Below are 27,523 nucleotides of genomic sequence, written 5' to 3'. Positions count from 1 at the left end.
GGGATTCTTCCTCTTGCTCAGGTTATGCACCTGAGGATACATAAATTCAAACTGAGGAAAGACAGTTGTAGAATATATGTGCAGAAATTTGCCTTTAGCCAGAGGATGGTTGATTGCTGGAACAAACTTCCATCTGTCGTTGCGGAAGTTGCTAGCTTAAATAAATTCAGGGAAAAACTGGGCAAACATTTGGAGCAAATGGATGGGTGAAATGGGAAGGTTTTTTTTTTTTTTTTTTTAGCTGATGCTGTATAAGCTTGCTTTCTTGCATCATATGCCTCTATTAAGGTTAATGTTAAATTATTCAGCACACCCAACTATTTTGAAGTGTCTATATGGTAAATTACAAGATAGTTGTTTTAGGATTTAAAATTTTGTTTTATATTTCATATGTTTAAGAGGAAATTTAAATAGCCTTTAAAGCAATGGAGGTTGGGAATTAACATTTCACTGCTAACATTTTTGATCCAAACAAAAATAAAACTGTTCACTGACATTATCACAAAAAAACCCCCTGGCCTGTGGCCATGGCAGGTAGGTTATGTTGCAACATAAACTGCATTATGTACATCTTATTATTATTATTGTTGCAATAAAGATTCTCTTGCTAGATTCTCTAAACAAACTGGAGTTGAGACCATTTTTTGGGCAACTATAATAACTGATTTATGGCATGGAGGAAAGTTTTTTTGGAAAAGTTATAGTTATGATGTAGTTTGTATTGTAATAAAAAAAAGCAGTATTGTAATAAAATATTATGCAATCTTGTTTGTATGTTCTCATGTTCATCACTCTAAGGAATGCCTCTACTTCCCCAACATTACAAAGAGAAATTTGAGTACATAAGGGCCAGTGCAGCTATATCAGTTGCATATGCCTAACACTGGCTCTGTTCCAACTGCTAGAATGATAGCAGGTGAAAGAATAAAATCTTGCAAAACTCCAGCATTCATTAAAAAGATAGTAGAAAACAGAGACCACCCCCCTTCTGCCATCATGATCACTGTGTGGTTAGAAGAAAACATTCTACCTAATTATTTGATGAATTTGAGGTATTGCTCAAAGCATCAAAGGCGGATATTGTTGGGATATCAGAGACGTGGTGTCACACAGATATAAGGAATGCAGAACTGGAATTTGGGGAGTACAACATCTACAGAAAGGATAGACAGGATAGGAAGGGAGAAGGGCTTATGCTATTAGTTAAGAAATGCATAAAATCCAAGGAAGTGAAGCCAGTTGACATCGCTGGACAGTGCAGTGTCGAGTCAGTTTGGTGTGACATAAGCATTGGGAAATCAAAATTGAGAGTAGGAGTGTGCTATAGGCCTAATGACTCTGATGAATATAATAAGAAACTGTACACGGAAATTGAGTGGGCCAGTAAATCAGAGAGTCTTATAATGGGGGATTTTAATTTCCCAGATATTGACTGGAATTTGTGGGTTGGTCACTCACACACTAGAAAGGCTTTTGTGGATTTTTTGGATGATTTTTTTCTATATCAGCATGTTCGGCAGGCAACTAGAGGGAGTAATCCTCTTGATTTGATTATCAGTAATGATTCTTCATGCATTAAGAATCTGCAGATAAATGAACCACTAGGTGGCAGTGATCACAGTGTGCTGAAGTGGGATTTACTCAAAGAGGTAACTACCATCAGGGGAAGGGTTTTTGCTTTCATAAAGGCAACTACGATGGTCTGAGACAGTATTTAAATTCTGTACAGTGGAACTAACTGATGATGTTACCAATAGCAAATTCAAAATAGAAAGCATTCAAAGAACTTATCTTGGAAGCTAGTAGGCTTTACATACCAACTAAGAAATATTGTTCAAGGTTTAGGCCTAAATGGATGTCAGATGAACTAATGAGACATATGGCAGAGAAGAAAAATGCATGGGATACATATAAATTAACACGTGACATAGAAGCCTATGATAGATATAAGTTGATCTGTAACCAAATTACAAAGGAGGTTAGGCAGGCGAAGCAAATAAAAATAGCAGAGAGTTCTTTACTTATGTAAACTCTAGAAGGAAGGGGATGAATCAGATTGGTCCACTTGATATCGATGGTTCAACTGTTATTGATCCTGCTCAGGTAGCTAACAAACTAAATGAATATTTTGCATCGACATTCACACATGAGGAGTTATTCAGCAAGGGGAATGCCAGACGTGTATTCAACTCTGGCAGTAAGCTAGATAATCTTGTAATAACTGAGAGTAAAGTGGAGGAGAAATTGTTGAAGATAAACACAAGAAAGGCAACTGGGGTGGATGGGATCTATCCAGTTATATTAAAGGAGGCAGCAAAGGAAGTAAGCAAACCATTAGCCATAGTTATGAGAGCTTCCTTGGACTCAGGGGAGGTACCCATAGACTGGAGATGTGCACATGTGACCCCAATTCACAAAGGAGGATCAAAGGCTGACACAAGTAATTATAGACCTGTGAGTTTAACTTCTGTTCCAGGAAAATTAATGGAGGCACTGATTAAAGAAGCACTGCAGGATCATCTAGACAAGACTTCAGTTATAGCTCGGACACAGCATGGTTTTGTTAAGGGAAAGTCTTGCCTGACCAATTTGATTAGATTTTAATTGCATTAGATTTAACTGCATCATAGTATCTATAAATTTATAAAATTATATTTATAAATTTATAGATACTATGATGCAGTCACAAAAGAACTGGATGCAGGGAATAACTTTGATATTATATATTTGGATCTTAGAAAGGCTTTTGATACTGTTGCATGTGGAAGACTGCTGCACAAATTGGAGCAGTGTGGCACTGGAGGCAAATTGCCGCTATGGATAAAGGGATGGTTGAGGGGGAGAAGACAGAGTGGTAATCAATGGACACTGCTCATCGTGGACTAATGTTATTAGTGGAGTCCCTCAGGGTTCAGTGTTGGGTCCATTATTGTTTTCTGTATTTATAAATGATATTGATGATGGTATATCAAGCTTAATGTCCAAGTTTGCAGACGATACATAGGTTGGCAGGGTTGTTAAGGACACTACTGATGCATACTGCTGCAACAGGATCTGGAAAGGTTGAGCAGATGGGCTGAGAGGGGGCAAATGAAGTTTAACATTGATAATTGTAAAGTACTACATAGGGAAACAGCAACCCCCAGAGCAACGTATCAACTCTGTGGTACTACACTGACAGTGGTACAGAATGAAAAAGACCTGGGGGTAATTGTGCAGGCAGATATGAAGTTCTCTGAGCAGTGCAGATGAGCTGCAAGAGTAGCTCATGGTGTCTTGTCAATGATATACAGGAATATTTCTAGCAGGGATAAGGAGGTGATTATTCCCTTGTATAAGGCAGTGGTCAGGCCACACCTTGAGTACTGTATACAGGTCTAGAGGCCTCATTTCAAGAAGGATGTAGAGCTGCTGGAACGAGTAAAGAGAAGGGCAACAAGATTAGTGAATGGAACAAAGGGTTGCTCTTACGAAGAAAGGCTTAAGTTTTACAAATTACAGTGTTTGAAGACTAGGCACTGGTGAGGTGATCTCATAGAGGTGTATAAAGCATTGAATGGTTTGAGTATGCTCAATAGTGATGGGATTCTTCCTCTTGCTCAGAATAATCACTTGAGAGGGCATAATAAATTAAAATTGAGGAAAGACAGATGTAGGATAGATGTATGGAAATTTGCCTTTAGCCAGCGGGTAGTTGGTTGGTGGAACAGACTTCCATCCCTTATTGTGGAAGTTGATAGCGTAAATAAAGTTAAGGCTCAGCTGGACAGGTATTTTGAACGAACGGAGGGGTGAAGTGGAAGGGTTTTTTTTTTTTTTTTTTTGGCTGATGCTGCATAAGCTTGCTTTCTTGCATCATATGCCTCTACTAATGCTAATTGCTAAAAATAGGAGACAAATGGAAATTTGTTTAGAAGATTTTTATGCTAAACATGGTAAGAGATTATGAATTTTTGTTGAAAGCAGCCGCTTGAGTTGCTATAAACTTTTCCATGGAATCAATGCTGATGGGATCCATACTGATGATCACTAAACAAGTGAAAGGTTTCAATATAACGTAAGGGTTTGAGGTGATAGGCTTCTCCACTACTTAGGATAGTGTTTGGTGATAACTGTAAGGATGTTGTTATTGTTGTTATTTGGTTTTTAGGAGCATTAGCAACTAAGGCCATATTGCTCCGGGATATGCGGTGGTCATTCCTTGACCTTTCTGCATCCTCCGTATTTGGTGGTGACGGGCTCGAACCCCGGTCTAATCAAGAAGCGTGTGCTACGCACTGCTGCTCCTTCCCACCTGGCTACAGAGGCGCCATTATAATAACTGTAAGGAAAGAATTTATTACCATTTATAGGAATTGACTACTTATGAGCAAATTTTCATGCAGCAGGGAAAAAAAATGGAACAAGAGAGTATAAAAAAGGCAACAGAAAATAAAAGTTGACTCTGGAACACAGGTTTTAAAAACAAGTTGAGAAATGCTATCAGAATCCAGAAAATTCTTAGAAATGAGACTGTTCAGGATTTTTTAATGTCTTTTTGTTGGAAGACCAAACCTATTGAATGGAATATATTTGTTATGGGGGGGAAGAGATTTCCACAATCACTGATGCAAGAGTCAGAAAAAAAAGTAAGCTGCTAATAATATAAAAAATGAAGTAAGATGTTAATGAGGCAGAAAATGAAGCAGGAGATCTGGATGAAAGCCAATAACAATATACAATATTTTTATCTTAACAGCCTTAGCATATTTATTGGAAAAACCTTCACTGAAAATCTAAAGAAAGGATTCCCTTGCATGCTAGCAAGACTTTTGTGGATTTATTGGAGTATTGTTTTCTACAGCAACATGTTCGAAGGGCAACCAGAGGGGGGGGAGTAATACTCTTGATCTGATTATCAGCAGTGATGACACGTGCATTAGGAATTTGCAGATAAAGGAACCATTAGGTGACAGTGATCACAGTCTACTGATGTGGGATTTACTTAAAGATGTAACTACCATCAGGGGTAAAGGGAATGGTTTTTGTTTTCGTAAAGGTGACTACAGTGGTCTCAGGCAGTTTATAAAATTCTATACAGTGGGATCAACTGATGATGTTAAATCAGTGAATTCTAAATGGGAAGCCTTGAAGGAATTAACCTTAGAAGCTACTAGGCTTTTCATACCAACTAAGAAATAGTGTTCAAGATTTAGGCCTAAGTGGATGTCAGGTGAACTAATGAGGCTCATTTATTATGTTGTTATTTGGTTTTTTAGGAGCATTAGCGGCTAAGGCTATATTGCTCCGGGGATATGCGGTGGTCATTCCCTAACCTTTCCGCATCCTCTGTATTTGGTGGTCATGGGCTCAAACCTCGGTCTAATCAAGAAGTGTGTGATACGCACTGCTGCTTCTGCCCACCTGGCTACAGAGGATGAATGAGACTCGTGGCAGAGAACAAAAAATGCGTGGAGTGCATATAAATTAGCTGGTGAAACAGAAGCCTAAAGCAGAATAAGCTAGTCTGTTTGTTTGTTTGTTATTTGGTTTTTAGGAGCATTAGCAACTAAGGCCATATTGCTCCGGGGATATATTGCTCCTGTGGTGGTCATTCCCTGAACCTTTCTACATCCTCCTTATTTGTTGGTCACAGGCTCGAACCCCAGTCTAATCAAGAAGCGTGTGCTATGCACTGCTGCTCCTGCCCACCTGGCTATGGAGGCGCCAGGTGGGCAAGAGCAGCAGTGCATAGCACAAGCAAAAGCTGATTACGAGAAATCCTTGGCAAAGGATGCAAATAAAAACAACAGACTTCTTTACTTATGTAAACTCTCGAAGGAAGGGGATGAATGAGATTGGTCCACTTGACGTTGGTGGTTTGACTGTTGATGATCCTGCTCAGATAGCTGACAAATTGAATGAGTATTTTACATCTACATTCACAAATGAGGAATTCTATAAGGAAGAAGGAGGACAGAAGTTTACTAAACTCTAACAAGGGGCTAAATGATTTTGTAATAACAGAGAGCAAAGTGGAGGAGAAATTGTTGCAGTTAAACATAAAACAGGCAACTGGGGTAGATGAAATCTATCCAGTTATATTGAAGGAGGCAGCGAGGGAAGTAAGCAAACTCTTAGCCATAATTATGAGAGCATCCTTAGATTCAGGGGTGGTCCACATGGACTGGAGATGTGCAAATGTATCCCCAATTCACGAAGGGGGTTCAAAGAGTGACACAAATAATTATAGACCTGTTAGTTTAACTTCTGTTCCAGGGAAAATAATGGAGTCACTGGTTAAAGAAGTGATGCAGGGTCACCTAGACAAGACTGCACTAATAGTTCAGACAGCATGGATTTGTTAAGGGGAAGTCTTGTCCGACCAATTTGATTGGATACTACGATGTGGTCACAAAGGAACTGGATGCAAAAAATAACTTCGATATCATATACTTGGATTTCAGGAAAGCTTTTGATACTGTTGCACATGGAAGACTGCTGTACAAATTAGAGCAGTATGGCATAATGGCAAGTTGCTGCAATGGATAAAGGGATGGTGGAGTGGGAGACAGCAGAGAGTGGTAATAAATGGACACTGCTCTACATGGACTAATGTTATTAGTGGAGTTCCCCAGGGTTCAGTGCTCGGCCCATTGTTGTTTTGTGTATTTATTAATGATATCGACGAGGATATATCATGCTTAATGCACAGCTATTTACAATTGTCTTTCCTCAAATTGAGGAAAGACAGTTGTAGAATAAATGTGCGAAAGTTTGCCTGTAGCCAGCGGGTAGTTGATTGCTGGAACAGATTTCCATCTGTTGTTGTGGAAGTTGATAACTTAAATAAATTTAAGGCTGAACTAGACAAATGTTTGGAGTGACCGGATGGGTGAAATGGGAAGGGTCTTTTTTTTTTTTTTTTTTTTTGGCTGAGGCTATATAAGCTTGCTTTCTTGCATCATATGCCTGAACTAATGCTAATTCAAACTGGAGTTGTGTACATTAAAATCACCAAGGATGGTTTTAATGTTCACAACTTCGCCTGTTAGAAGATTCATCTATGGAGGAAGTTAATGGTTAACTCCCTCCATTCATCTTCGAATCAACGAACAAGATTCAAAACCGGAAATGCTGCTTAAAGTAAAAGACCTTATTTTCCTGATTTCCTCCCGAAGGGCAATGACTTTAACACTTTGTCGTGGAACACTTTTAAAAAATATGAAATTATTTTGTAAGAAATAGGCTAGAATTTTACAGAAGCATATGCATTGTATTATGATGCAAGTTCAGGCATATAATGCATATGCTTCTACAGGGATGGGATACACTTAAATAGAAAGGGTGCAAGAATTTTTGCTGATGCTGTCGGGGCAGTGTTAGGAGGGTCGGAAAACTGCTAGTTGGGGGGGATACAAGGACTAATAGATTAAGTGTAGCCACTGGCAGAGGTGGAAGTGATTCTTGCACTGCTTCTATTGAAATGAGCAGAAGCCTGAAAAACAAGATGCAGGATATTTCAGAGACTGCTGGGAGTCATTGCAGTACAAGTAAACACATGGGTTGTGTTAGTGTAGCTAAGAATAGAAACAGGTGCATGTATACCTGTGTGTACACCAATGCTAGGAGTTTGATAAATAAATTTGATGAATTTGAGGTATTGCTCAAAACATCAAAGGCAGATATTGTTGGGATATCAGAGACATGGTGTCACACAGATATAAGTAATGCGGAACTGGAATTTGGGGAATACAATGTGTATAGAAAGGATAGACAGGACAGGAGGGGGGGGAGGGGTTATGCTATTAGTTAACAAACACATAAAGTCCAAGGAAGTGAAGCCAGTCGACATCGGCGGACAGGGCAGTGTCGAGTCAGTTTGGTGTAACATAAGCATAGGGAAATCAAAATTGAGAGTAGGAGTGTGCTATAGGCCTAATGACTCTGATGAGTATAATAAGATATTGTACAGGGAAACAGAGTGGGCCAGTAAATCAGAGAGTCTTATAATGGGGGATTTTAATTTCCCAGATATTGACTGGAATTTGTGGGTTGGTCACTCGCACACTAGCAAGGCTTTTGTGGATTTATTGGATGATTGTTTTCTACATCAGCATGTTCGTGAGGCAACAAGAGGGAGCAATACTCTTGATCTGATTATCAGTAGTGATTCTTCATGCATTAAGAATCTGCAGATAAATGAACCACTAGGTGGTAGTGATCACAGTGTGTTGAAGTGGGATTTACTCAAGGAGGTAACTACCATCAGAGGTAAAGGGAAGGGTTTTTGTTTTCGTAAAGGCGACTATGATGGTCTGAGACAGTATTTAAATTCTATACAGTGGGACCAACTGATGATGTTACCAATAGCAAACTCAAAATGGGAAGCATTCAAGGAACTAATCTTGGAGGCTACCAGGCTTTACATACCAACTAAGAAATATTGTTCAAGGTTTAGGCCTAAATGGTTGTCAGATGAACTAATGAGACATGTGGCAGAGAAGAAAAATGCATGGGATACATACAAATTAATGGGTGACATGGAAGCCTATGATAGATATAAGTTGGTCTGTAACCAAGTCACAAAGGAGATTAGGCAGGCAAAGGCAGACTACGAAAAATCCTTGGCAAAGGATGCAAAGAAAAACAGTAAAGAGTTCTTTACATATTTAAACTCAAGAAGGAAAGGGATGAATCAGATTGGTCCACTGGATATTGATGGTTCAACAGTTGAGGATCCTGCTCAAGTGGCTAACAATCTAAACGAGTATTTTGCATCTACATTCACGCATGAGGAGTTATTCAGGAAGGAGAATGATGTAGGTAAAGTAAACATTGACAGTGAGCTGGATGATTTTGTAATAACTGAGAGGAAAGTGGAGGAGAGATTGTTGAGGATAAACATAAAAAAGGCACCTGGGGTGGATGGGATCTATCCAGTTATATTAAAGGAGGCAGCAAAGGAAGTAAGCAAACCCCAAGCCATAATTATGAGAGCTTCTTTGGACTCAGGGGAGGTATCCATAGACTGGAGATGTGCAAATGTAACCCCAATTCACAAAGGAGGATCAAAGGCTGACACAAGTAATTATAGACCTGTTAGTTTAACTTCTGTTCCAGGTAAAGTAATGGAGGCACTGGTTAAAGAAGCACTGCAGGATCATCTAGACAAGAATTCAGATATAGCTCAGACGCAGCATGGTTTTGTTAAGGGCAGGTCTTGCCTGACCAATTTGATTGGATACTATGATGTAGTCACAAAAGAACTGGATGCAGGGAATAACTTTGATATTATATATTTGGATCTTAGAAAGGCTTTTGATACTGTTGCACATGGAAGACTGCTGCACAAATTGGAGCAGTGTGGCATTGGAGGCAAATTGCTGCTATGGATAATGGGATGGTTGAGTGGCAGAAGACAGAGAGTGGTAATCAATGGACACTGCTCAACGTGGACTAATGTTATTAGTGGAGTTCCTCAGGGTTCAGTGTTGGGTCCGTTGTTGTTTTTGGTGTTTATGAATGATATTGATGTTGGGATATCAAGTTTAATGTCCAAGTTTTCAGATGATACAAAGGTTGGCAGGGTTGTTAAGGACACTACTGATGCTATGCTGCTGCAACAGGATCTGGAAAGGTTGAACAAATGGGCTGAGAGGTGGCAAATGAAGTTTAACATTGACAAATGTAAAGTACTACATATGGGAAACAGTAACCCCAGAGCAACGTATCAACTCTGTGGTACTACACTGACAGTGGTGGAGAATGAAAAGGACCTGGGGGTAATTGTGCAGGCAGATATGAAGTTCTCTGAGCAGTGCAGACGAGCTGCAAGAGTAGCTCATGGTGTCTTGTCAATGATATACAGGAATTTTTCTAGCAGGGATAAGGAGGTGATTATTCCCTTGTATAAGGCAATGGTTAGGCCACATCTTGAGTGCTGTATACAGGTCTGGAGGCCTCATTTCAAGAAGGATGTAGAGCTGCTGGAACGGGTACAGAGAAGGGCAACAAGATTAGTGAATGGAACAAAGGGTTGCTCTTACGAAGAAAGGCTTAAGTTTTGCAAATTACAGAGTCTGGAGACTAGGCACCGGCGAGGTGATCTGATAGAGGTGTATAAGGCTTTGAATGGTTTGAGCATGCTCAATGCCAATGGGACTCTTCATCTTGCTCAGAATAATCACCTCAGAGGGTATAAATTCAAATTGAGGAAGGAGGGATGTCGGATAGATGTGCGGAAATTTGCCTTTGGCCAGCGGGTGGTTGGTTGGTGGAACCGACTTCCATCACTTGTTGTTGAAGTTGATAGCCTAAACAAATTTAAGGCTCAACTGGACAGGTATTTTGAGCGAACGGAGGGGTGAAATGGGAGTGGTGTGTTTTTCTTTGTTTTTTTTTGGCTGATGCTGAATATTCTTGCTTTCTTGCATCATATGCCTCTACTAATGCTAATTAGTCTTACAACATAGAAATACCATGCATAATGCTGAATTAGGTAACAAAAAGCAATTAAGTTGAACATCAACTAAAGGGGATTAGATGACAATATGTATACCTATAATTGTTTATAAAAATAATTATCACTAATTGTCAATGGATTCTCCCTTTTAGTTAAAGTTTAAAATTTTGCTGACACTGATTTTGTGATCAAACAATTTAGAGGTCACTCCTAAAAAACAGACATCAAGGTTCTTGAAAAAGTCCAGAAATAGAAAATGTGCCTGTTGAAACTGGCAAAAGGGCACCTCCTGAGTGGGTGCCCTTTTGCCAGTTTCTTTTTCCAGGAAAGAAACTGTTTATAAGGCCAGGAGAAATGAGAGAGAGCAAAATGAATGAAGAGGAAATTTTCATGGTAATAAATTATGCTAGAATGAGGGACATAAATTAAGACTAATGGTAAAGAATTATACAATAGACTGTAAAACGCTGTAACAATACAATAGACTGTAAAGTCTGATCATCAGAATAAGTTACTTCTATGGGTAGTTGGCGGCCTCCGTAGCCGAGTGGTCAGGAGCGGGAGTGCAGTAGCACACGCTCTTTGAGTAGACCGGGGTTCAAGCCCCTGACTGCTGAATACGGTTGATCTGCCAACCCGCACTGGACCAGCATGGCAGATTATGGTCCATTTCCCTCAGCATGAATTATTGAGGAGGCTTCCATCCTGCAGTGGGTTGATAATGGCTGCACTTTACTTTTTTTTTTTTTTTTATGGGTAGTTGAGGCCACTGTCTGGGAAATTTCATAGGATTACTAAATCAGTACCTCTGAAAAAGAGAAACATATACTAAGGTGGTTTTTATTTTTTTTGTCTGGTGCAGCAAAAGCTTCCTCTGTATAGCTAATATTAATATTAACAGTCTACAGGATTCAGATTATATAATTATTATACAAATCATGCAGAAACATTAGTTAGCAAACCCTATTAATTATAATAAAAAGAACAGGAAGAATTATTACTATTTATTTTTTATTAAAGTAATTTCTTCATATAATTATATAAGGGTTTTTGATTCAAATAAAAATGAATTTAGCATGTGACAGTTCTCAGCATGGTAGAGAAAATAAAGAAACCAATATGTGACATGACAGTTCATAACAAAATTTGCTTCTTATTTTGTTTATCTTTGGTTATGGTTATATGTGTAATTTTTCATATGCCAATGGCATTTCAAATAGATGATGTATCCACCTATTCAAAATCATCTCTTTTTCAAAATGAATCAGCATGCTGTGATTCAATTTTTAACTTCTGAAGGGTGAAGCAAAGAATTTTTAAAAGTGTTGAGTGGGCGCAAGCTGTTATTCTGAAAATGCTGTTAACAGCTCTTAAGAATGTAGTTGGAAGCATCATCAACCTCCAAGAGTGAAAAAACACACAGAGTCTCAATTACTGTAGGAGAAGTTATGATAATGGTTTTCTTCACCCAACATGGTTTCTTTCCAACTTTAAAGAGTCTGATATAAACATCAACTTAGAACAGTATCTTGTAACTTTGAATTGCCTATGAAGTGCCTCAACATTAAATGCAAGCAACAGAGAGTGGTAATCAATGGACACTGCTCTTTGTGGACTAACGTTATTAGTGTAGTCCCTCAGGGTTCAGTGTTGGACCCATTGTTTTCTGTATTTATTAATGATATTGATGAAGGTATATCAGACTTAATAGTAGTAGCAGTCGCATGTGATGCAAGAAAGCAAGTGTATGAGCTTATGCAGCATCAGCCAAAAAAAAAAAAAAAAAAAAATCACACCATTGCCTCCAAAAACCCTTTCCTTTACCCCTGATGGTAATTAAATCTTTAAGTAAATCCCACATCCACATCAGTACACTGTGATCACTGCCACCTAGTGGTTCCTTTATCTGCAAATTCTTAATACACGAATGATCACTGCTGATAACCAGATCAAGAGTAATACTTCTCTGGTTGCCTCTCGAACATGCTGCTGCAGAAAACAATCATCCAATAAATCCACAAAAGTCTGACTAGTGTGTGACTAATGTCCAAGTTTGCAGATGATAAGAAAGTTGGCAGGGTTAATGACAGTATGGTACTGCAACAGGATCTAGAAAAATTGAGCAGATGGGCTGAGAGGTGGAAACTGAAGTTTAACATTAGCAAGTGTAAAGTACTGCATGTAGGTAGCAGTAACCCCAGAGTAACATATCAACTGTGTGGAACTACACTCAGTGTAGTGGAGAATGATAAAGACCTTTGGGTAATTGTGCAGTCAGATATGAAGTTTTCTGAGCAGTGCAGACAGTCTGCAAGAGTAGCTCATGGTGTCTTTTGTCAATGATATACAGGAATTTTTCTAGCAGGGATAAGGAGGTGATTATCTCCTTGTATAAGGCAATGGTCAGGCCACACCTTGAGTACCATACAAAGGTCTGGAGGCCTCATTTTAGGAAGGATGTAGAGCTGCTGGAATGAGTACAGAGAAGGGCAACAAGATTGGTGATGGGAACAAACAGTTGCTGTTATGAAGAAAGGCTTAAGTTCTGCAAATTGTAGCATCTGGAGACTAGGTACCTGCAAGGTGACCTAACTGAGGTGTATAAGGCCTTGAATGGTTTGAGCAAGCTGAATGCTGATGGGATTCTTCCTCTTGCCCAGACTAATTGCCTGAGGTGGCATAAATTCAAATTGAGGAAAGACAGTTGTAGAATAGATGTGCAGAAATTTGCCTTTAGTAAGCGGTGGTTGATTGCTGGAACAAACTTTCATCCGTCATTATGGAAGTTGGCAGCTTAAATAAATTAAAGGCAGAACTAGACAAACATTTGGAGTGAATGGATAGGTGAAATGGTAAGGGTTTTTTTTTTTTTTTTTTGGCTTGCTTTCTTGCATTATGTCTCTAGTAATGCTAATGCTAATGCTAACTGGGACACAGAAGGAATTATGTTCATAAAAATGCACACCCATATTCCCAACCTGATTCAGGCATTATTTCCAAAGGTGAATTAGAAGGCACACTAAATGTTGTGTGGCATCCATATTTGCCACCATGTGCCTTTCAAGTTATTGTTTCGTTGGAAATGTTTTAAAAGGATAGTGTTTCAATTCATATAGCGCCTGCCTGGCAACCCAAAGGTCGCGCGTTCGAATCCTGCCTCGTGCTTGGATCAAAGTACTGCAAAAACCTTGGGAGGTGCATTATGGCCATAGAAGCCGATGCGCCAACAACTACAAAAAAAAAATTCATATAGCAAAGTCAAAACAGCCACTGATGAAAGATTCAGACAAAAAGCAAAAAAAGCAAAATAAAATTTTTTAAGAAGGAATATATAAATTAGTGAAACAATGGAATGCATGTATAAATTCTACAGGCAACTCTTACATTTTTAAAAATAATTTTTTTTAAAAGGCTTAAATCTGTTTTAAATTCTAGTAACTAATTTTAAGGACATTTAGTTTCCTATTAAAATGCAACTTACAGGAACATCTGGTCTTGCAGGATACCTGAAATGGACATTTTGTAGTTCAACTACACCATTTAAATGAGCTGGCTGAAGTCCCAAAACTGAACTACTGTCAATCGGAGAAACCTTGAAAACATAATTCAACAAAAAGTTCCCATTAGTCGTGTAAACAACTCTTTCAGATAATCACAAAATGCTAAACATTTAGGAAATATCTGATGCAGTTCTGAAATTTTCGTTTCTAATAACTTGGAGGAATTGCTTCAAAGAACATCACCAAATATAAAATTATTATTAACCCACCTTTGATCAAATGAGAAAGTGCCCAAGATAGGGATATGTAATATTAGTATCTAAATTTATCTAGCTTTTGAGTATCCCATATCAGAAACTTAAATGTATTCCCATCATGCAGTGAAGCATGTTTTTACTATAATAATCTTTCTTTTTAACTTTAAAAATTCATAGAACTGGAGATATAATAATCTCTGCTCATGCAGTGAGTAAAATTCATTAAGTGTACACAAGCAGGATTTATATAAATTTATATAAATCCAACATGATGCTTATTCTTGCACTGTAAATTCTTTACAGAATAAAAATAATTCATATTTTATATATTGTTGATAAAATAAAATGTAATAAAAATATTGAAAGAAAAAATTTCTTAAAAGTAATAATACTGAAAATACTATACACATCATATATACTTTTAATACACATCATATATACTTTTAATACACATCTTATATACTTTTAATACACAACATATAGTATTTCATACACATCATATATACTTTTCATAGAAAAGTTCTTTTACAGAATGATGTATATGCCATACTGATGTAGTACAGGATGTTACAAATTCTAGTCTCATTGGGTTGAAACAGCTTTTCTTCTTTTGAAAGTCAGCTATGCTTCAAAGATCAATATGGCATATACCCCACAAGACAAGGTCGAATTAGTATCACTGCAAGTAGCTGGAATGAGCCAGATGACCTGCACTAAATTTCACAGAAGACATCCAGATAAATTGAGTCTAACTGAAGATCCATTGGTAAAATACTAGAAAGAGTGTGAGAAACTGGTTCTGTTGCTATATTACATTTGATAGTAACACTGTTAACACACTTTTCATGTATGTGATAGCCGACCAGGCTAGCCGGGTGGGTAAAGTGCCTGCCTGGCAACCCAAAGGTCGCGGGTTCGATTTCCGCCTTGGGCTTGGATCAAAGTACTGCAAAAACCTTGGGAGGTGCATTATGGCCACAGAAGCCTATGTGCCAACAACTACCAAAAAAAAAAAAAAAAAAAAAAAGTGTATGTGATAGGTCACTACAGAAGCTGGTGTCAGTCAAGTTGCTGTGCTATGCATCTTGGAATGGTATAAGTTCTTCCCATACAAAATTTCCAGCATTACAGATGATATATACGAAAAATTACACAAACAATTTGAGCACATGCTTCCATAAATAACTTTATGGTTTCCCTATGATGCCAGAATGTTGTAACATTCTGTATATAGCATACTACACCTAGAAATGCAAACTGAAATAATAATTAATTATCAGAGGACTTTGAAATGCTATGAATCAATGCTCATCAAACTGACAAGTACTCAGCATACATTTATAACCTACCCTTGCAATAATTTTGAACACTCGAGCTCCTGAACTTCTGGCAACTGAGAGGGTTTCAATAAATGGAAATATCTGGCTCATGTAAAGTGCTCCATTAAGAATGCTGAAAAGAACCTGAAGTAATAAATGTTAAACCCTTTTGCCAAAGTGAGGTCAAATTTTTTATGTAATTTTCTATAACAGGTAGTGTGTTTACTTCATTTACTTTACAGGAGTGTAGTTGGGTCATCCTACATGGGGGGGGGGGATATATTAGCATTTTTTAAACACCAGGGCATGCCTTGCTGGGTTAAAAAGAAACTGTCTGAGGTTCTCGCATTATGATATCCTAAAGAATATAATATATATATATATATATATATAACTGATATTAAATATTAATAGTTAATATTGGGCATCATGTGGAGGAATGTGCAGTTTTGTTGCCTCTAATGATAGCTTTATATTTATTTTCTTAATTTTCGTATAATATTTTGTACCATTTTTTATTTTTTAACTACTTCATTATGCTAATATATATATTAGCATTAGCATTAGCAGAGGCATATGATGCAAGAAAGCAAGCTTATTCAGCATCAGCCAAAAAAAAAAAAAAAAAAACAACCACTACTCCCATTTTACCCCTCCGTTCGTTCGAAATACCTGTCCAGCTGAGCCTTAAATTTGTTTAGGCTATCAACTTCAACAACAAGCGATGGGAGTCTATTCCACAAACCAACTGCCCGCTGGCTAAAGGCAAATTTCCACACATCTATCCGACATCCGTCCTTCCTCAATTGGAATTTATGCCCTCTCAGGTGATTATTCTGAGCAAGAGGAAGAATCCCATCGGCATTGAGCATGCTCAAGCCATTCAAAGCCTTATATACCTCTATCAGATCACCTCGCCGATGCCTAGTCTCCAGGCTCTGTAATTTGCAAAACTTAAGCCTTTCTTCGTAAGAGCAACCCTTTGTTCCATTCACTAATCTTGTTGCCCTTCTCTGTACTCGTTCCAGCAGCTCTACATCCTTCTTGAAATGAGGCCTCCAGACCTGTATACAGTACTCAAGGTGTGGCCTGACCAATGCCTTATACAAGGGAATAATCACATCCCTGTCCCTGCTAGAAAAATTCCTGTATATCATTGACAAGACACCATGAGCTACTCTTGCAGCCCGTCTGCACTGCTCAGAGAACTTCATATCTGCCTGCACAATTACCCCCAGGTCCTTTTCATTCTCTACCACTGTCAGCGTAGTACCACAGAGTTGATACGTCGATCTGGGGTTACTGTTTCCCATATGTAGTACTTTACATTTGTCAATGTTAAACTTCATTTGCCACCTCTCAGCCCATCTGCTCAACCTTTCCAGATCCTGTTGCAGCAGCATAGTATCAGTAGTGGCCTTAACAACCCTGCCAACCTTGGTATCGTCTGCAAACTTGGACATTAAGCCTGATACACCATCATCAATATCATTTATAAATACAGAAAACAACAATGGACCCAACACTGAACCCTGAGGAACTCCACTAATAACATTAGTCCACGTTGAGCCGTGTCCATTGATTACCACTCTCTGTCTTCTGCCACTCAACCATCCCTTTATCCATAGCAGCAATTTGCCTCCAATGCCACACTTCTCCAATTTGTGCAGCAGTCTTCCATGCGCAACAGTATCAAAAGCCTTTCTAAGATCCAAATATATAATATCAAAGTTATTCCCTGCATCCAGTTCTTTTGTGACTACATCATAGTATCCAATCAAATTGGTCAGACAAGACCTGCCCTTAACAAAACCATGCTGTGTCTGAGCTATAACTGAATTCGTGTCCAGATGATCCTGCAGTGCTTCTTTAACCAGTGTCTCCATTAATTTTCCTGGAACCGAAGTTAAACTAACAGGTCTATAATTACTTGTGTCAGCCTTTGATACTCCTTTGTGAATTGGGGTCACATTTGCACATCTCCAGTCCATGGGTACCTCCCCTGAGTCCAAAGTAGCTCTCATAATTATGGCTAGGGGTTTGCTTACTTCCTTTGCTGCCTCCTTTAATATAACTGGATAGATCCCATCCACCCCGGGTGCCTTTTTTATGTTTATCCTCAACAATTTCTCCTCCACTTTCCTCTCAGTTATTAGAAAATCATCTAGCTCACTGCCAATGTTTACTTCACCTACGACATTCCCCTTCCTGAATAACTCCTCATGTGTGAATGTAGATGCAAAATACTCGTTTAGATTGTTAGCCACCTGAGCTGGATCCTCAACTGTTGAACCATCAACATCCAGTGGACCAATCTGATTCATCCCTTTCCTTCTTGAGTTTAAATAGGTAAAGAACTCTTTTCTGTTTCTCTTTGCATCCTTTGCGAAGGATTTATTCAATATATATATATATATATATATACATATATATATATATTGAATAATATAATTGTTGCTTTCCACATTCCTAATTTCTAAATATTATCAAAGCATTTAATGGTGGTTTTCTTTTTGTCATAAAACCAAAAATGATGATAAGAGAAAAGAAAATGAACAGAGGGCAAACATAATTTTGTCCCTAGATCTTCCAATACATAAGAATATAGTACTTAATTTATGTAGCTATAAAATGTGTACAGAAAATTAATTTGCATACATTATAAATCTCTCAAATTTGATAAATTTGAGAGATTTATAATGTTTCTCAAACATTATAAATCTCTCAAAATCTCTCAAATGGCTGATGGTGAGAATCAAATCCAGGCCATTTTTGCTGTATTTGAGAGAGCAACAACAGGTTATCTTCTGTGATACCTGAGCAGGTAGGCTCATTGGTATGAAGTTTGTGTCTTTGAGTAACTTTACACTGTTAATCTAGCTTAACAATGCAAAGTTACAAGACCTCCTGCCTGGCAGTTGTCAAATATAAAATAATTACTCATAACAAATGTTTTGAATAGGTAATAATTTAAGTTTATTTTGCAGATAGTGAACATAATTGTGTATGATGGGCTCTAAATTATAACACACATTTCAAATAGGTATCACTTAAAGTTTTCTTGTGGAATTTTGTGTTTATAATATAAGTGTGTACAAATGGGCTCCCTCTCATATATAGTGCAGTGGATAACATTATTGTTTCACCTCACACCACAGGAAAAATGCCTGTGATTGATTCCTATTGCCAGGTGAATAGAAATACTTCCCCTCAGCACAAAGAAACTTTTACAGGCTTTATGCACATAGTAACAAAGTTAGTTAATCTCAGATAAGGAATGTGTGGTTTTTTCTGCAGGATATGCTGGTTTTTCATGCCAATAGGCAAACTAATGGTAGATTACAATTAATTTACAAACACAATATCCTGATGTGAATAAGGATACTGTATCTAGAATTGGCCTTGGTGCAAATTCAAAAAAAACGCTAGGCTACAGAATACTATTCTGATGATCCAGTGGGCTCCAGAAAAGTATTGCCACCTGAGGCTCCAACGGCAATAAATCCATCTGTTGTAAGTGTCAAGGCAACGTAAGGCCATAAGACATGTTCTATATATACCCTATATATAAATTGCATGTACAGTAAGTCCCCAACATACGTAAGAAGTTCCAGGACTTCTTACGTAAGTCGAATTTCACGTAACTCTGGAATGACTAAATATTGCTCCCTGATATGCCAAAATTACAAAAAACACATAATATCCTCAGAAGAATGAAGAAAAATAGTTATATACCATAATAATTAAACACTTTATCTTGGAACAGAAGCAAAGTAACCGGAGTGGCACATAAGGAAAGAAAACATAAAAGGAAGAAAAAATGCATGTTATTGTACTGTAAAAACTGATATGTATTTCATAGCCCTGGTTATTATGGTTGACTTCATTGGTGCTGATCCCTTCACCGCTTCTCGTATTCTGTCTTTGTCCTTTATTATTGTGTTCACTGTTGACACTGACAAATCTAAATTCTGCGCGATACTTGTTGTTTGATCATTTTCATACATCCTTATTATTTTAATTTTCTGATCCAAATCAATCACTTTCCTTTTCTTGGAAGATTTACTAGTACTACTGTCACTTATTCTCTTAGTCAGCACCATGATAATGGTCAAAATTAAACTTTCTGTAAAGAACTTCACAGGGTTAAGGCAGAAACACACTATTGTCACCTTATGCAAGCTCAAATGCTCACATTTTACTAAAGCACATTTCTGGAGGTAACTACCATAAAACAATAAAAACAATTTGCAGCTACCAGTTTATTGAGTTTTTCTGCTAGTGCAATTCATTATAAATGGGCAGTAAACTCAATGTTATTGCATTTGCGATAATACCGATAGCTGGAATTCTGTAGGTTTTTACTTTATGGCGAAATGTGTGTCCCTTTCCCTGAAATCATCAGTCATATAAAAAAATATTAATAAATTTTCAGGATCTTCTCTTTATTCTTGTTTTTTAAGCTTTGTAAACTTGTTACTCTACATCTCACTTTTGTAATTTGCATGTGTGGTGTTCATCGTTATTAATTGCTTTTTTTTTTTTTTTTGCTGTTTTAAATTTTACAATCCTAAAAAAAAAAAAATTTTAAGTGTAAAAAAATTTATGTAAGTCCAAAGTTACATAACTCGGGCTTACATAAGTTGGGGACTTACTGTATTCCATGCTAGCATGTATGTATGAGGGAGGGAAAGATAAAAACCCATTTATACTACAGAGAAAAAGTTGAAAACATAAATCGCCTGGAGAGAGGACAAGACATAAATGTAGTGAGGAGGGGAGTTGAGCTGCCACTCCAATAGTGTTTAGCAATGGTTGAGCACTCAAAATTGGCCATGCAGATAGCTCTTTCATCCTCAAAAACACAGTCTTCCAGCCTCCTGGCAGTCTAGGTGATGTAACATATCCCAGAATAATCTGGACATTTAATACAATAAACACAGCCACTTTGTAGGGATAACAGGAAGGGCAACTTCACCCTGGAAATAGTGGACTGGAGTGTTTTACCAGGGAGTTGCACACACTGAATGCAATAAAAGAATAGAATTCCAACAAGGCTGCTAGGGACCTACATTTAATTTAGTACAAACAAGTGAACTCAGTCCAGACCTTCATTTTAATTATTGGAATAATTTTAAAAGACGAAAATAAAAAAATAAAAGGATATAAAGAAGAAATATGATATTTTTTCAGTTCTAAGCATATAAGTGAAAGTCAAAGGGCTGTCTAGTCTTACAAGATGTGACTATTTTTTTTTGTGCTTCTGAATCTGATGTAAAAAAAAAGAAAAATGAAGAACTGTTCTTGAAAGGTGTTATGAAAATTTTTGTGCACAGTGAACTTAAAAGTAACATATTTTTGTATCAGAATGAAACAATGCTTCACTGCATAGAGGTAAAATATTTGCTTAATTAATAGCTTGTAGTACAATCAGATCAAAAAAGCTTGTAGTACAATCAGATCAAAAATACATGGCATAACTTCAGGAATGAGGTCCTCATATGTAGATAATAAAAATATTTTATATCAACATAGTTCCACAAGGAGAAATCTAGTGGGTTTAAATCAGTGAGCATAGAGGCCAGGCAGTTGGTTCACCTCTACCTATCCACCGACCAGGAAACCTTCGATTCAGGTAACTGCGGGCTAGGTGGCTGAAATGTGCAGGAGCGCCTGCTGGTGACAAGGCCTGTACCCGTTGCAGATGGTAAGGATACAGTTAGTGTTAACAGGAGGGATTGCTTCTACAGGGATGGGATACACTTAAATAGAAAGGGTGCAAGAATATTTGCTGATGCTATCGAGGCAGTGTTAGGTGGGTCGGAAAACTGCTAGCTTGGGGGGATACAAAGACAAATAGATTAACAGTAGCCACTGGCAGAGTTGAAAGAGATTCTTGCACTGCTTCTATTGGAATGAGCAGAAGCCTGAAAAACAAGATTCAGGATATTTCAGAGACTGCTGGGAGTCATTGCGGTACAAGTAAACACATGGGTTGTGTTAGGGTAGCTAAGAATAGAAATAGGTGCATGTATACTTGCGTGTACACCAATGCTAGGAGTTTAGTAAATAAATTTGATGAATTTGAGGAATTGCTCAAAACATCGAAGGCAGATATTGTTGGGATATCAGAGACGTGGTGTCACACAGATATAAGGGATGCAGAACTGCAATTTGGGGAGTACAACGTCTACAGAAAGGATAGACAGAATAGGAAGGGGGGGAGGGGTTATGCTATTAGTTAAGAAACACATAAAAACCAAGGAAGTGAAGCCAGTGGACATCGCTGGACAGTGCAGTGTCGAGTCAGTTTGGTGTGACATAAGCATTGGGAGATCAAAATTGAGAGTAGGAGTGTGCTATAGGCCTAATGACTCTGATGAGTATAATAAGAAACTGTACAGGGAAATAGAGTGGGCCAGTAAATCAGAGAGTCTTATAATGGGAGATTTTAATTTCCCAGATATTGACTGGAATTTGTGGGCTGGTCACTCACACACTAGCAAGGCTTTTGTGGATTTATTGGATGATTGTTTTCTACATCAGCATGTTCGGGAGGCAACTAGAGGGAGGAATACTCTTGATTTGATTATCAGTAGTGATTCTTCATGCATTAAGAATCTGCAGATAAATGAACCACTAGGTGGCAGTGATCACAGTGTGCTGAAGTGGGATTTACTCAAAGAGGTAACTACCATTACGGGTAAAGGGAAGGGTTATTGCTTTCGTAAAGGCGACTACGATGGACTGAAACAGTATTTAAATTCTATACAGTGGGACCAACTGATGATGTTACCAACAGTAAATGCAAAATGGGAAGCATTCAAAGAACTTATCTTGGAAGCTACTAGACTTTACATACCAACTAAGAAATATTGTTCAACGTTTAGGCCAAAATGGATGTCAGATGAACTGATGAGGCATATGGCAGAGAAGAAACATGCATGGGATACATACAAATTAACACATGACACAGAAGCCTATGATAGATACAAGTTGATCTGTAACCAAGTTACAAAGGAGGTTAGGCAGGCGAAGGTAGATTACGAGAAATCTTTGGCAAGGGATGCAAAGAAAAACAGCAAAGAGTTCTTTACTTATGTAAACTCTAGAAGGAAGGGGATGAATCAGATTGGTCCACTTGATATCGATGGGTCAACTGTTGATGATCCTGCTCAGGTAGCTAACAAACTAAATGAATATTTTGCATCGACATTCACACATGAGGAGTTATTTAGCGAGGGGAAAGCCAGAGGTGTATTCAACTCTAGCAGTAAGCTAGAGAATCTTGTAATAACTGAGAGTAAAGTGGAGGAGAAATTGTTGAAGATAAACACAAGAAAGGCACCTGTGGTGGATGGGATCTATCCAGTTATATTAAAGGAGGCAGCAAAGGAAGTAAGCAAACCCTTAGCCATAATTATGAGAGCTTCCTTGGACTCAGGGGAGGTACCCATAGACTGGAGATGTGCAAATGTGACCCCAATTCACAAAGGAGGATCAAAAGCTGACACAAGCAATTATAGACCTGTGAGTTTAACTTCTGTTCCAGGAAAATTAATGGAGGCACTAGTTAAAGAAGCACTGCAGGATCATTTAGACAAGACTTCAGTTATAGCTCGGACACAGCATGGTTTTGTTAAGGGGAAGTTTTGCCTGACAAATTTGATTGGATACTATGATGCAGTCACAAAGGAACTGGATGCAGGGAATAACTTTGATATTATATACTTGGATCTTAGAAAGGCTTTTGATACTGTTGCATATGGAAGACTGCTGCACAAATTGGAGCAGTGTAACATTGGAGGCAAATTGCTGCTGTGGGTAAAGGGGTGGCTGAGGGGGAGAAGACAGAGAGTGGTAATCAATGGACACTGCTCGTCGTGGACTAATGTTATTAGTGGAGTCCCTCAGGGCTCAGTGTTGGGTCCATTATTGTTTTCTGTATTCATAAATGATATTGATGATGGTATATCAAGCTTAATGTCGAAGTTTGCAGACGATACAAAGGTAGGCAGGGTTGTCAAGGACACTACTGACACTATGCTGCTGCAACAGGATCTGGAAAGGTTGAGCAGATGGGCTGAGAGGTGGCAAATGAAGTTTAACATTGACAAATGTAAAGTACTACACATGGGAAACAGCAACTCCAGAGCAACGTATCAACTTTGTGGTATTACACTGACAGTGGTAGAGAATGAAAGGGACCTGGGGGTGGTTGCGCAGGCAGATATGAAGTTCTCTGAACAGTGCAGATGGGCTGCAAGAGTAGCTCATGGTGTATTGTCAATGATATATAGGAATTTTTCTAGCAGGGATAAGGAGGCGATTATTCCCTTGTATAAGGCAATGGTCAGGCCACACCTAGAGTACTGTATACTGGTCTGGAGGCCTCATTTCAAGAAGGATGTAGAGCTGCTGGAACGAGTACAGAGAGGGGCAACAAGATTAGTGAATGGAACAGAGGGGTGCTCTTACGAAGAAAGGCTTAAGTTTTGCAAATTACAGTGTCTGGAGACTAGGCACCAGCGAGGTGATCTGATAGAGGTGTATAAAGCCTTGAATGGTTTGAGCATGCTCAATGCTGATGGGATTCTTCCTCTAGCTCAGAATAATCACCTGAGAGGGCATAAATTCAAATTGAGGAAAGACAGATGTAGGATAGACGTGTGGAAATTTGCCTTTAGCCAGCGGGTGGTTGATTGGTGGAACAGACTTCCATCCCTTGTAGTGGAGGTTGATAGCCTAAATAAGTTTAAGGCTCAGCTGGACAGGTATTTTGAACGAACAGAGGGGTGAAGTGAGAGTGGGTTTTTTTTTTTTTTTTTTGGCTGATGCTGCATAAGCTTGCTTTCTTGCATCAAATGCCCCTACTAATGCTAAATGCTAATGCTAGTGTTCTCGCAACACTCTCTAAATAGTTGAACATTGAACAGTCAGTTGCATTGGTATTCTGCATGTGCTGATTCCAGGAGTGGCATGCACAACATCCAAAATCTCCTCCTCTACTTCAGGAGTCGTAGATCTTGGTCATCCTCTGTCAGCAGCACTAGGTGTAAAGGTCCCATGTTCACAAAGGCGGCGATGGATACCTTCAAACGTTTTTCTGTCTGGACATATTCATTCTGGGAACCTTTCATGGTACAAATGACGAGCCTCCAGAGCATTGCCGTCTGCCAAACCATACATAAAGAACATATCCGCTTGCTCCTGATTTGAATACATGGTCTGAATGGAAAACCACCAGATTCTGTCAGTAAAAAAAAGATAAACTGCAGCTATTATCAACCCACTGCAGGATGGAAGCCTCCTCAGCAATTCATGTTGAGGGAACTGGACCATAATCTGCCATGCTGGTCCAGTGCGGGTTGGCAGATCAACAGTATTTAGCAGTCAGGGGCTTGAACCCCGGTCTACTCAAGGAGCGTGTGCTACTGCACTCCCACTCCTGACTACTCAGCTACGGAGACTGTCAGTACCTTGTGATGAAGGAAATCACCTACGGGATAAAAGACATTCCGGTTAATAACTCGGGAACCAAGCATTTCCAGAACTATGTTGATATAAAATATTTTTATTGTCTACATATGAGAAACTCATTCCTGAAGTTATAACATGTATTTCTGAGACATCCTGTATAGTATTAGTAATGGCCACATGGTGCAAGGAAGCCTAAAGCTTATGCTGCACCAGCCAAAAAAAAAGAAAGTAAAATAGTATACAAAATAAATAATTAATAAATAATAAAAGAAAAGGGAATAAACAGCCCATGCATTTCTCTCCTCCAGCAGGTAACTATCTAGCTGACCTCTGAATCTCCCCAAACTGTCAGCCTCAACCACCCATGTAGGTAACTTATTCCAGTAATTTACAACTTGCTGTAAATTCCAGTAATTTATAGCAAGTAAATTCCAGTAATTTACTTGCTGGCTAAAATAAAACTTCCTGCAATCCAGTCTAAACTTCTCCCCCCCCATAGCTTGAATTTATGGCCCCTAGTTCTAGAAGCATTTATAACCGTGAAAATTTCATCCTCATTCATTTTACTTTTGCCCCTCAGAGCCTTAAACACCTCAATCAAGTCTCCTGTAAGGTGCCTAGCTTCCAAGCTGTGACCCACATATTTGAAGTCTTTCCTCATATGGATGCCCTTATGCCAATCTCACCAAACGAGTTACCCATCTTTGGGCCCTTTCATGAAGCTCGATGTATTTTTTTTAGGTGCGGTCTCCATACTTGAACACAGTATTCCAAGTGTATATACAGTAATAATAATAAATCAGAGACTATATGTTATGTACTCCTATCTTGGGGACTTCATCAATTATATGATAAGATTAGTAATTTATAGTTACACTGCTGTATAATTTTTATTACATAACATAGATATATAAATTTGCTAATAGATTTATGGTCATTATGAATCTGTAGACAATACTTTTATAAATTATAAGGCAATAACTGCAAATATCCTGGTTTCATCTAGTATTAGTAGTAGTATTAGTAACAGCCGCATGGTGCAAGAAAGTCTATGGCTTATGCTGCACCAGCCAAAAAAAAAAAAAATCCGAACAAAACAATGATAAAAACAAAAAATAAAATAAAATAAAATAAATAACTAAATAATAATAATTAATAAAAATAAAAAAAAAAGGAAATTAAACCTATCATCCTATGTGCTTCCCTTACCCGAAAGTACTATCCAGATGACCTTTGAATTTCCCCAAACTGTTGGCCTCTACCACCCATGAAGGCAACTTATTCCAGTAATTTATAACTCGCTGGCTAAAATAAAACTTCCTGCAGTCCAATCTAAACATTTCCCCCCGTAACTCGAATTTATGTCCCCTAGTTCTAGCATCATTTATAATCTTGAAAATTTTGTCCTCATTCATTTTACTGATGCCTCTCAGAGCCTTAAACACCTCAATCAAATCTCCTCTAAGGTGTCTAGTTTCCAAACTCTGCAACCCACATATTCGAAGTCTTTCTTCATAAGGACGCCCTTTTGCCGATCTCACCAGGCGAGTTACCCTTCTTTGCACCCTTTCAAGAAGCTCGATGTCTTTCTTTAGGTGCGGTCTCCATACTTGAACACAGTATTCCAAGTGTGGCCTAACATAAGCCTTATATAATGGGATTATCACGTCCCTATCTCTACTTGTAAAAGTTCGATAGATCATCGATAGGACACCATGGGCCTTCCTTGCAACCTGTTTACAATGCTCAGAGAATTTCATGCCTGACCATATCGTAACACCCAAGTCCCTTTCCTCCAGTACTGGGTTTAGTTGAACTCCACCAAGTGAATAAGTTTTTTTGGGATTACTGTTTCCCAGGTGTAATACCTTACACTTTGTTAGATTAAAGCACAGCTGCCATTTTCTATATCACTTTCTGATATGTTTGTGATAAGGTCCCCAAGATAGGGGAATGTAAGTCATTACAGTCAAAACTCTTTATAGCAATCCACGTTTTAATGTCCCAGCACATTATAATGACCTATATGGTAGGTCTTGGCTGATTTTCCATAAACCTAATACTTTTTTGCATTCATTGTAATAGCCTTGAAAGATGAACAAATTCTCTATAATGACCCAAACATTTCTGCCACTCTACTTTGTTTTTAACTTTTTAAATTTATTACAGTATTTGCAAATGAAACAAGACTAATTTATTGAACTAATGAGCTTTCTGGGTGACTGTAAGAAATCACTCATTTTGGTTTAATGAAAATAACTTCAACCAGAAGTTCATTTTATTAATGATTACAAATACAGTAGATTCCGGTTATTTGGGCCACAGGTTAATCGGGGCAACCGTTTATTTGGGGAAAATCTTAAAAAACAGAAACCGATCGAGAAAATAGCCAGGGTTTACTTCGCTTAATTGGGACAGCATGCCATTTAATCGGGGCAGGAGACCGCAGCACTGGAGATTACCCTACGATTGTCTCCGACGGTACCACGTGGTTTGGTCGAAATTCTGGAGGTCACAACCATA

The 27,523-nt window shown here is 38.3% G+C and overlaps 1 protein-coding gene across 1 annotated transcript in view; it reads right to left on the bottom strand.

Moving 5' to 3' along the window:
• LOC150090694 (ATP-dependent translocase ABCB1-like) overlaps positions 1-27,523 on the bottom strand; it is a 382,558-nt gene that overhangs the window by 236,144 nt on the left and 118,891 nt on the right. The window contains exons 7-8 of the mRNA XM_090369148.1: positions 15,551-15,664; positions 13,926-14,036 (exon numbers count right to left, since the gene is read on the bottom strand). Of these exons, the coding sequence (XP_090225274.1) occupies positions 13,926-14,036; positions 15,551-15,664 (225 nt within the window). The remainder of the gene's footprint in view (positions 1-13,925; positions 14,037-15,550; positions 15,665-27,523) is intronic.

The sequence above is a fragment of the Mastigoproctus giganteus genome, chromosome 1, assembly GCF_048544385.1.
Source record: "Mastigoproctus giganteus isolate SK-2022 chromosome 1, ASM4854438v1, whole genome shotgun sequence".
Classification (NCBI taxonomy): domain Eukaryota; kingdom Metazoa; phylum Arthropoda; class Arachnida; order Uropygi; family Thelyphonidae; genus Mastigoproctus; species Mastigoproctus giganteus.
The sequence above is the reverse complement of the archived record's forward strand: the minus strand, read 5'-3'. Positions and strand labels throughout refer to the sequence as shown.